The sequence below is a fragment of the Bombus pyrosoma genome, linkage group LG10 (genome assembly GCF_014825855.1).
Source record: "Bombus pyrosoma isolate SC7728 linkage group LG10, ASM1482585v1, whole genome shotgun sequence".
NCBI classification, from domain to species: Eukaryota; Metazoa; Arthropoda; class Insecta; order Hymenoptera; family Apidae; genus Bombus; species Bombus pyrosoma.
This window is the reverse complement of record NC_057779.1, coordinates 8,425,784-8,437,105: the sequence shown is the minus strand read 5'-3', so window position 1 is coordinate 8,437,105 and position 11,322 is coordinate 8,425,784. Positions and strand designations below refer to the sequence as shown.

Below are 11,322 nucleotides of genomic sequence, written 5' to 3'. Positions count from 1 at the left end.
ATTACAATAAAAGTGCATGTATGTTCCAAGTGTTCATTCCTTTAATTAAGTAACCTCCTAAAAAACAAAATTCCATCTGTAGTAACGGGTAACGAAATCGCTTGCGACGTTACTGCAGCCAATCATATCTTCTTCTATGCGTTAATATACAAACAACTATATAATGAGCATGTTTACGTTACAAACATGCTGTAGTAAATAACGGTATATATATAAGTCATTTAACATATTGGACACTGTGCAATACGTTTGGGTTTGAATTTCTGTTGTACATTGTATTGTAGTACAGAATATATTGTTACACAATGTCTGTTGCAACGAAAGGTATGTAATATTCAGAACATTTAGTATATAAAAATAAATATATCTAGAGATTTTAGTAAAAAATTGAGTAAATATTTACATATTTTCTTAAATTCCTTATTTATAATTTTTCCAGCTTTCTCATTTATTTTTATAATACTTCCGACTCAGCACAAAAATATATTATATTTGAAGTTTTATAATTACAAGATCTTTGAAATATATAAACGTTATAACTTTTATGCGGCAGGAAAATAAGAAAAATTATCTTAATATAAAGTAAAATTGTAAATAGATAATTAATATTAAATATATATATATACAAAATATATTTAATAATATTGAAAAAATAATATGTCATATATATAATTTTAGAAGAATAAATGTTAGGTATTTTACGAATATGTTTTTCGACCTTTGGACTTAATGTTAAATATAACTAAATGACTGTTACTTTTATTATTCTAAAATGCGTTTGTATGTATTTATATTTACATTTTAAGTAATTAAAACTATCAAACAATTGTATATATATATAATGCATTATGTATACATTATATATATATATATAATGCATTATGTATACATTAATATATATATATATATATATATATATATATATATATATATATTATATATTATATATCCAAATAACATTTTTTTCCTATAGGTATCTTTATTGTAGCTGCAAAACGTACCCCATTTGGTACAATGGGTGGTGTATTTTCCAATAAAAGCGCAACTGATCTATCAGTTGTTGCTGCCAAATCTGCTTTGCAATCTGCAAAGCTACATCCTGATAAAATAGATAGTGTAATTTTTGGACATGTATTAGCTGTATGTAGTTAATCAATATTTACGTGTACCAATTGATTATTTTTATTAAATGTTCCATGCTCTTATAAGATTTATAATTATTATTTACAAGTTATCATCTGCTGATGGAGGATTTTTAGCACGTCATGTTGCACTGAAGTCTGGTATACCTTTAGAAAAACCAGCATTCTCTATAAATAGATTATGTGGTTCTGGATTTCAGTCAATTGTTAATGGTGCACAGGTATAGATTCATGTATCACATAATATATGTATATATTAAAAAAGTAGAATAAAATTTACTTGTAATAAAATTGTGCAAACATAAAAGATAACTAATTATTGTCTTCAGGATATTTTAACAGGGCAATCTAAGATAGTTTTAACAGGAGGAACAGAAAATATGAGTCAAATTCCCTTTGTTGTAAGAAATGTTCGGTTTGGTACAGCTCTAGGGCAAAAATATGAGTTTGAGGATGCTTTATGGCTTGGATTATTTGATACTTATTGCAATTTACCTATGGGTGTAACTGCAGAAAAGCTTGGAGCTCAATATAACTTAAGCAGACAAGAGGTAGACGAATTTGCTTTAAGAAGTCAACAATTATGGAAAGCTGGTAAATGTCTTTTATATTGAACTCAATGTTAATTATTTAAAATATTAATATAAATGAATAAAGATACTGAAATCGAATTTCAATTATTTCAGCCAATGATGCTGGTCGTTTTAAGGAGGAACTTGCACCTGTTACAATCACTGTGAAAAAGCAAGATGTTGTCGTTAGTACTGATGAACATCCACGACCTCAAACAACTTCTCAAAGTTTAGCAAAATTACCTCCTGTTTTTAAGAAAGATGGTTTAGTTACAGCAGGATCTGCATCTGTATGTTAATTTGTGTCTTATTAAAGTTAATTGTAGATACATTAGAATTATATTTTATACTTTTTGAACATACATATAACTTTTCCACATAGGGTGTTTGCGATGGTGCAGGAGCAATTATTTTAGCTAGCGAAGAAGCTGTTAAGACAGAGCAACTTACACCATTAGCACGCTTGATAGGATACAGCGTTGTAGGTGTAGAACCCAGTATTATGGGAATTGGTCCAGCTCCGGCTATCAAACAACTTCTTAAAGTTACTGATAAAAATTTGAATGATGTTGAACTTGTTGAGGTAAAAATATTAATAAAAATCTCATTTAAATGTAGATATAATCATCAATCAAAAATGTAGATATAAATCAAACATGTAATTATTTATATGTTTTGCTAGATTAATGAAGCATTTGGAGCACAAACATTGGCATGTGTTAGAGAGTTAGATCTAGATATTAATAAATTAAACGTGGATGGTGGAGCTATTGCTCTTGGACATCCATTGGCTGCATCTGGTAGTAGAATTACTGCACATTTAATACATGAATTAAGGTGTGTTAATATTTAAAAAATAAGAAACTAATGAATATATAGAATGAATTAACGAGAATGATACATAATCACTTTTGCAGGAGACGAAAAAGTGGAAAATTAGGAATTGGTTCTGCCTGCATTGGTGGAGGTCAAGGAATAGCTGTGATGGTAGAAGCATTATAATCATATTACACATTATATAGTTATAAATGGTAATATGAAATACGGGTTACGATTATCGAGACATATATATATATTATAAAATGTATGTTTATGCATATATATATTTTTCATATTTTATACATTTTACAAGGTTATTGAAAGATTGTTGAATCTATATTTTTATACTAATATTGATCGCATGGCTAGAAAATTTTCACATTTAAAATTCTCCCATGTTTACTAATGTCTGAATAAACATTTTAAATATTTTTCTATTGTAAATTTTTATAATCATTAATAGATCTAGGTAGCTGTTGAAGTTCTTAAAACGGTAAAAATAGAATACGACGTACGTAGAATCTAAAAGATTACATTAATGAATAAAAAAAATGAAATCATAATAGATATATATACATACTAGAACGAAATTTTGTAATGATAATTCCATAACATTTCCAACAATTAATATAAGAGGCCATTGTGCTCTTGCCATTATAATAAGTAAGGCATGTTTAAAATCCTTGCTATTATCCCACCAGTTATTTGCATAGGCAGATGAACATATTCTCATACTCTGTAAATGTGATTTTTAACTACAATTTTTATTATTAAATCTTTTATCACAATTACATACATGAAAATGTAGTTCATTTCCATGCCAGCAATATATGAAGATTTGGTATGTCACGCAACACGTATATAGTAATATGCCAAGAAATTCAGATATAACGTAATCTTTCATCTGTGAATGTAACAAATACAGAGTACATACTTACGACTGCGTAAACCGAACAAAGTTAATATGCAAGATTTACCTGTGATATGTTGAATAATGTAGCACAAACGACAATACAATTTACTAGAAGTTGTACAAATATTAAAGTACCAAATACATCTTGGATTTGTTTTGAGAAACTGGAAATATTTAGTAATGTGCGCATATATTTGAGGAATAGATGTTGAAATTTGTACCTTTAATTGAGAAACTTACTCAAATATCATAATAGTATGTTCAATACAGTGTTTCAAATCCTCATACATTTTACTATAAACTTTTAAAGTAGAGTTTTCAATACTGACATTATCATTTAATAAAGTATATTTTTTTTCTATTATACAATGGATCGAAGAAATATTATAATTTAAGATTGTTAGTTGGCAACAAGCAGTCACTATAAAACCTGTTGCCAAAGTATCTATTGCTATATTGTTAATACAACTTGTACAGATGACCACAAATTGATGCAAAGAAGTAAATTCAAAAACTGGAGTAGATGTTACATTATAAGGATACCATCCTACCATTGGTAATTGTTTAGATGTCCCACGGATTAGATATAATATCGGGGTACTACCCCAAGAAATTACAGCAATGAAACCAAAAGTTTGATAAGCGATTTGATGAAAAATTGCCTGCCAAGTATAATATGCCGTAATGTGTTCGTATTTATCGTTATCTCGATTAAACATTTCGCTGTTTGTTATATCTATAAGATTTTTGATACGTCTACGTCGACAGATAATATACATTACCTATTTACAAATGTAAAAAGTATCTAATAGAATGATATGTTTATTTATTCTATTTTTCTAAAAGTGTGTGTCATATCTACCATAAAGAGAGAGAGAGAAAGAGAGAGAGAGAGAGAAAGAAAGAGAGAGAGAGAGAGAGAGAGACAGACAGACAGACAGACAGAGAATAGAAGTAACGAGCAAAAATATTTGGTCAATCATATTATTACACGATACAGTTTTTAAATTGTATCATAACGATTAAGATATACAGAAAAATTACACATTAAATTATACCTTTGTGGCGTACGTAGAATAAGTCATGAGAGTACTTAAACTGGCCATCATTGCCTCTATATTTCCCCAATTTATAATTACGTATACGATATTGCTAACTATAATAATTCCAAGCAAAAATGTTAAATTAAAAGTTGTGTATATATTATACAAATATTTATATTTGGCCCATTCCGCCCAGAATCCCAGATAGTAAATGATCGATAAACTACTTTGCAAGTGTTTATTAGGGCGTATCTTTTTGAACTTGGTTTGTTTCTCCCCAAAAATATCCATTTTCTCAAACAAATCACTTATGTTGCAATTTCGTAGATTAAATTTACCTTTATATTGGGAATACTAACTTTGTATCAGTTTACCATTTGCCTCATGGGTTTGTAACATTGACATCGTAGAATTCTAACATTTAATTAAAGAGTTCACAAGATTACAGGTCTATTTTATGATGAATCGTAATTATATCGATGAAGAGAGCGCTTCCTACTATTTGTATTTAATTAAACGACATTCAAAAGGGATGGTTTCTTTGGGCTATAATCATGTTCGATTATAGAGAGTACATCGTTTTTAATATTCATCGTTTATCGATTCAACGTATTCTGTAATCAAAGTACAGTATTCCCTACTGTTCTTATCATCTTTACAGTCTTCCCTATTGAAGTTAAAGTGATTCTCTTTTCTCGGGTACTATAAATCTGAAGAAGTCGGTAATGTAGATAAAGCTGTTTTACTTCATACAGAGTTATCACATATAAAATAAGTATTATAGGAGAGACAAAAAAAAAATCAGAAGCTATCATATATGTATGTATGTAATTGTATATGAAAGGCTTCGTTCAAGTTTATCTGTACTTTCAAAACAAAGATAATGAGTTTCCATGACTCATTAGTATGTTTTAAACACAAATAGTATATGGACTTTCAAAATTCCAAATACATTTCAAGTAAACCACTCAGTCAGTGTTCACGGTAACTCGGATTAAGTTGCTCCAGTTGTTATAACGATTGACGACATTCTAAATCTAATATTTACGCTTGTGATTACTCAATAATTGTGTGAAATTTTAATATTGTTACGAAAAAATGGCATCTATCGCGTTACTTAGCAAAGATGTGCCTGATATCGAAGTGAGTAATTAATATATCGTGGCATTGAAGATCTGTTAGGAACATTCTTAATCTAATTCTAAACATTCCTTTCCAGAATCTTTTAAGCTTAAATCCGAAAATAAAACCATTTGCAAATTTTGTTCCTTCGGCGCATACTACAGAAAATAAGAAAATGTGGAAGAGAAATATTAATGAAAACTGCAATGTAAGATATATTACTGATTAAAAATGACGGATTAAATCTTATCTGAACAAGATAGATATTCTTACGTTAAATCACTTTTTTTCTAGATTGTTCTTATTTCATTATTTTATATATTTTATATTTTATTATTTTATTATTTTATTATTTTACAGAAATGTCCATCTCTAACAAAAAATTTCGATGATATAAAGCACACCACATTAAGCGAACGTAGTGCATTAAAAGAAGCCGCGCGCTGTTTAAAATGTACAGACGCTCCCTGCCAAAAGTCATGCCCAACGCAACTGGATATTAAATCTTTTATAACTTCCATTTCAAACAAGAACTATTATGGTGCAGCAAAAGCGATTCTGTCCGATAATCCTCTCGGACTTACTTGCGGTATGGTTTGTCCGACAAGTGATTTGTGCGTGGGTGGATGTAATTTGCATGCATCTGAGGAAGGACCCATAAATATCGGTGGTCTTCAACAATTTGCGACAGATGTAAGGAGCCGAACAATTTTGACTGATGTTTTGTGCATTAAATGCGTCATGCCTCTCTAATCATTGTTCCTTAGATCTTCAAACAAATGAACATACCTCAAACTAGAATTCCCGGACAAACCGTTCCACATTCCGATACTAAAATCGCTTTGTTTGGCTGTGGACCAGCTTCTTTATCCTGTGCATCATTTCTTGCACGTCTGGGGTATGATAATATTACAATATTCGAGAAAGAAAATTACATCGGTGGCTTAAGCTCATTAGAGATTCCGCAATATCGATTACCGTATGATGTCGTTAATTTTGAGATAGATCTTATCAAAGATCTAGGTGTTAAGATTGAACTGGGCAAAGCGTTATCCGAGAATGATTTAACGATACAGGTATTTACGTGTAATACTATGATCATAATTGGTAAAAAATACAACCAGCTTCAACTAACTTTTTAAAACTTTGTAGGGTCTTCAAAATTCCGGATATAAAGCAATCTTTTTAGGAATTGGTCTTCCGGAAGCAAAGACTGTTCCAATTTTCTCAAATCTTACAGAAGAGATGGGTTTTTTTACATCGAAGAGTTTTTTACCAAAAGTAGCGAAGGGCAGTAAACCGGGAATGTGCGCATGTAAAAGCAACCAACTACCTTCTCTTCGTGGGAATGTTGTTGTTCTCGGCGCTGGAGATACAGCTTTCGATTGTGCTACTTCTGCGCTAAGATGTGGCGCAAAGAAAGTTTTCGTTGTTTTTAGAAAAGGATTCACTAACATTCGAGCCGTTCCTGAAGAAGTAATTATTGCCGTACAAAATGAAATATAGCTTTCTTCTTGTATTATTTTATAATTTAAGCTTTTCGATGTGATTAGTTCGATTTAGCAAGAGAAGAAAAATGCGAGTTCGTTCCTTTTCAATCACCGAAACGAGTAATTACTCGAAATGGAAAAATAGTTGCAATAGAATTCTGTCGAACCGAGCAAGACGAGAATGATGAATGGATAGAAGATGAGGAACAAATTTGCAGATTGAAAGCAAATTTTATTATATCTGCTTTTGGATCAGGATTGCAAGATTCGAGTGGTAATAATTTAAGTTGTATTAACGTTTCCTTTTTTTTTTTAAAGAAGAAATATTTTTAAAGAATTGTACCTTTAAGTAACGCGAGCTATGGTGCCCATTAAAATGAATAAATGGAACTTACCGGAAGTAGACACGGAAACCATGAGTACTTCTGTACCCGGAGTCTTCTGTGGTGGAGATCTTGCTGGTGTTGCTCATACTACCGTCGAATCTGTAAATGACGGAAAAATAGCTGCATGGTATATTCACAAATATATTCAGGTAATAATTTAAAAGATCGACGAAATAATTATCCGTTAGAATCATATATCTAAGTAGTTTAAACAGTGTTTTATTTGCTGCCCGATAGAATTGCTATAATTCGGAAGTATCCGAAGTCCCTCAATTACCTAAGTTTCACACTCCAATCGATGACGTTGATATATCCGTCGAAATGTGCGGTTTAAAATTTGAAAATCCTTTTGGCCTTGCTTCTGCACCACCGACCACCTGTAGTACCATGATTAGACGAGCTTTCGAGGCTGGATGGAGTTTCGTTGTTACGAAAACCTTTTCTTTGAATAAAGTAATTAAATCATTGTTAAATATTTTTTGGCAAAATTATTTTATGGAAGCAATGTTTTAGGATCTTGTCACAAATGTGTCTCCGCGAATAATTAAAGGTACAACTTCACGCTACCATTACGGTCCGGAACAAAGTAGCTTCTTAAATATCGAATTGATATCTGAAAAGTCAGAAGCTTACTGGTGTAATAGCATTACGGAGCTGAAAAAAGATTTTCCATCTAAGGTTTAAAAAAACATACAATTATATAAGTTTTTATAAGATTTTTACATCACTTTTGCTGATGAAGATAAAAATTTATTTTTAGATTATTATTGCCAGTATTATGTGTACATACAATAGAGCAGATTGGACGGAACTTGCCCAGAAAGCTGAATCAGCCGGTGCTGATGCTCTAGAATTAAATTTATCTTGCCCCCATGGAATGGGAGAATCTGGAATGGGCTTAGCTTGTGGTCAAGTACATAATTTAAATAATTTATTATCATTTTATCATCAACCGTTATACAAACTTTCACATATTAGGATCCCGAATTGGTAAGAAATATTTCAAGATGGGTTCGGGAAGCTATAAAGATACCATTCTTCGTGAAATTAACACCAAACATCACCGACATCGTTTCGATAGCTAAGGCAGCTTACGAAGGTACTTTTTCGCATATAAATAATTAAAATATTTTAATGATAAATGTTCGAAGGGATAATCTTTTGTAATAGGTCATGCTGATGGAGTATCTGCCATAAATACGGTTCAAAGTTTAATGGGCTTGCACGCGGATGCAACACCATGGCCAGCTGTTGGCATTAAGAAGGCTACAACTTATGGAGGTATGTCAGGGAATGCAACTAGACCGCTAGCTTTAAGGGCAGTTTCTTCCATTTCGAAAAATCTTCCTGGATTTCCCATACTTGGTATCGGCGGAATTGATTCAGCGGATGTTGCTCTTCAGTTTTTACATTGTGGAGCGTCTATTTTGCAGGTGAATCAGTTAGCCATGTTATCTTTCTATGAATTTTCTACATATAACATCAATTACATTGGATTATTTTTAAATGGCGGATAGGTTTGCAGCGCTGTACAGAATCAAGATTTTACTCTAATTGATGATTACGTGACTGGTTTAAAAGCCTTGCTGTACTTGAAAAGTTTAGAACAAGTAAAAAATTGGGATGGTCAAAGTCCACCGACGTTTAAACATCAAAAAGGGAAACCAGTTGTATTACAACATGCTCTTGGCAAAGTAAGTGTAACTTTTGGCTAACTGACTGAATAGAATAAATATGTACTAAGTAAAAATATGCTGTGATATATTATAATTGCTTTGTGTTTCAGAATATACCATATTTTGGAGAGTATCAAAGACTCAGAGAACAGAAAATAGCTGAGATTAAACTTAACTCGAATCCACTCGATAAATCTGTCGAAATAACGAGACCTGCTCCAAAACCTATTGCGCCTGTACCAACTATAAAAAATGTTATTGGTAAAGCTTTAAGTCATATCGGTACCTACAAGGACTTGAATAACAAAGAACAAGTGGTAGCGTTAATAGATGACGTAGGTCTTAATCGTTTTTCAATTATTTCAAGTTTTATTCATTTTTATCATTATATATTAAGGGTAAACAATTCTATGCGTTAGGATATGTGCATAAACTGTGGAAAGTGTTATATGGCTTGTGCCGATTCTGGTTATCAAGCAATCAGATTTGATTCTGAAACTCACATTCCATTAGTAACAGATGATTGTACAGGCTGTACACTTTGCCTTTCAGTGTGTCCTATTATTGATTGTATTACGTAAGTTAATTATTTATTAAGATAGAATTTTAGTTATGAAAAGCATATAATTGTTTAATTTATTTTTCAGTATGGTACCTAAAACTATACCTCATGTTATTAAAAGAGGAATACCACTGAAAGGAACACTTGAATTTGAACATTTCTAACTATAACAAGCGCTTCATTAAGCGCTAATATTTGTTTCAATGGTAACAACAAGTACATTCTGCTCTATAATATTTTTATCTAGTACAAAAATTAATTTAATATAGCAACAGCTTACTACAAATTACTTACACTGTATTATTCAATTCACTAAAGATTATTAAAAATCTGGATTATCAAACCATTGCATTATTTGTGGCAATGAGAAGTTGTAATTATATTCGTCACATTTGTTATTCATCAATCGATGTCTAAAATTTAATGATAACAAATCATATTAAAAATATTTTGTACAAACAATTGAAGGAACTATAAAATATATTACCTTGTGTATTTTTTACAGTCTACAATAGGATAATCTGCCTGAAAGCATTGGGGCCTTAAAACATTAAAATAGGTTCTTCCAATATTAGTAGCAAAAATGTTATGAGCTTCTTTAAGACATCGATAAAATGCTCTATCACATTCACATGATGACCTGTACATAGAACATGTTTTTTAGTCCGTTTCAATCGATCTAATGTAAAGTATTAATTACCTTGTGAATATACCATTGTTTAAAAGTCCTTCTCGTTTTTCTCCTGCTGAAATATTCTCCAAACAAAGATCATGAGTTTTACAACAAGCATCTGTATTATTAAAAAGTCCAAGATCTTCTCCATTCGGAGATACATTACCATCACCACACCAGTATGTTCCTAAAATTTACATTATCAACTTATTTATATTAAAAAAATATTAAATAATATTACATACCTGGAAATATTGCCTTAATTTTGGATTTAAATGAGTTAAAAACATCAGCAATTGTTGATCTTTTCTGTGTATTTTCATTCTTGGGGAGTATATCAGATGCCAGTGCCTTTAAATAATTTTTAATACTCACAATTTTCTTATGGACTGTTTGTTCAGAGTTTATTAGTATTTGAATTGACTTTTCCATTGAAGTAATATATGTTTCTTTTAATGTTATAGAATTAGAATCAGATTCAAGGGCCAAAGTGACTGTGGTACATAATAAAAATGTATAGATTGTAAAAATCATGATATTTCTACTCATAGAACACGATTGGAAAATACGTGATGTAACAATTATCTTTCTATCATTTTATGTGACGTTCTTACTACGTAAACGGTAAAGTTTTCCTCAATTGTATTGAATTTTACAGAGATAGTAACGTATCAGCAATTAGATTTTGATTAGAAAAGAACAGAAAGAAATGTTGCTGTTAAAAATTAATTTAGCAAAGAGTAACTTCAAGAAAAATATTACCCAGCACTTTTTTAGACGACAGATTTTTTTATCAAATGCCGTATCAACAATAATGTATAAAATAATTTTATTTGAATTATTCCTTCTTACGCGAATTATAATTACTAATCCACTTATGAAAAAACAACAGATTTACTTAAAAATATCTGTCTTCTATTATTT

General features: G+C 30.7%; 4 protein-coding genes across 7 annotated transcripts; 2 read left to right on the top strand and 2 right to left on the bottom strand.

The window, feature by feature from the left end:
- The first annotated feature begins 169 nt into the window (after window positions 1-169).
- LOC122571971 (3-ketoacyl-CoA thiolase, mitochondrial) lies at window positions 170-2,964 on the top strand. The gene is made up of 8 exons (XM_043736380.1): window positions 170-324; window positions 974-1,140; window positions 1,232-1,363; window positions 1,472-1,736; window positions 1,829-2,004; window positions 2,097-2,297; window positions 2,397-2,551; window positions 2,632-2,964. Exons 1-8 carry the CDS (start codon window positions 306-308, stop codon window positions 2,714-2,716), a joined length of 1,200 nt encoding a protein of 399 aa, XP_043592315.1. The 5' UTR covers window positions 170-305; the 3' UTR covers window positions 2,717-2,964.
- On the bottom strand, window positions 2,918-4,842 carry LOC122571969 (odorant receptor Or2-like). 3 transcript variants are annotated; one of them, XM_043736375.1, is made up of 6 exons: window positions 4,505-4,842; window positions 3,687-4,228; window positions 3,511-3,610; window positions 3,330-3,437; window positions 3,114-3,269; window positions 2,918-3,055 (listed from the first exon to the last, which is right to left on the bottom strand). In XM_043736375.1, exons 1-6 carry the CDS (start codon window positions 4,778-4,780, stop codon window positions 2,999-3,001), a joined length of 1,239 nt encoding a protein of 412 aa, XP_043592310.1. In that variant the 5' UTR covers window positions 4,781-4,842; the 3' UTR covers window positions 2,918-2,998. The 3 variants fall into 3 exon arrangements, with proteins under 3 accessions (XP_043592310.1, XP_043592312.1, XP_043592311.1); XM_043736377.1 differs by having other exon boundaries at window positions 3,990-4,228; XM_043736376.1 differs by lacking the exon at window positions 3,330-3,437.
- Window positions 4,843-4,878: 36 nt separating this feature from the next.
- LOC122571955 (dihydropyrimidine dehydrogenase [NADP(+)]) lies at window positions 4,879-10,453 on the top strand. Of its 2 annotated transcripts, XM_043736339.1 has the most exons (17): window positions 4,879-5,632; window positions 5,709-5,819; window positions 5,972-6,304; window positions 6,379-6,687; window positions 6,764-7,087; window positions 7,165-7,375; window positions 7,452-7,636; window positions 7,725-7,940; window positions 8,001-8,165; window positions 8,248-8,400; window positions 8,466-8,586; window positions 8,658-8,920; window positions 9,005-9,181; window positions 9,274-9,498; window positions 9,583-9,740; window positions 9,811-9,931; window positions 10,231-10,453. In XM_043736339.1, exons 1-16 carry the CDS (start codon window positions 5,588-5,590, stop codon window positions 9,887-9,889), a joined length of 3,075 nt encoding a protein of 1,024 aa, XP_043592274.1. In that variant the 5' UTR covers window positions 4,879-5,587; the 3' UTR covers window positions 9,890-9,931; window positions 10,231-10,453. The 2 variants fall into 2 exon arrangements, with proteins under 2 accessions (XP_043592274.1, XP_043592273.1); XM_043736338.1 differs by lacking the exon at window positions 10,231-10,453 and having other exon boundaries at window positions 9,811-10,187.
- LOC122571981 (phospholipase A2-like) lies at window positions 9,777-11,242 on the bottom strand. The gene is made up of 5 exons (XM_043736403.1): window positions 10,644-11,242; window positions 10,426-10,585; window positions 10,213-10,365; window positions 10,020-10,138; window positions 9,777-9,824 (listed from the first exon to the last, which is right to left on the bottom strand). The coding sequence occupies exons 1-4, from the start codon at window positions 10,945-10,947 to the stop codon at window positions 10,048-10,050; spliced, it is 708 nt and encodes a 235-aa protein (XP_043592338.1). The 5' UTR covers window positions 10,948-11,242; the 3' UTR covers window positions 9,777-9,824; window positions 10,020-10,047.
- Window positions 11,243-11,322: the final 80 nt, after the last annotated feature.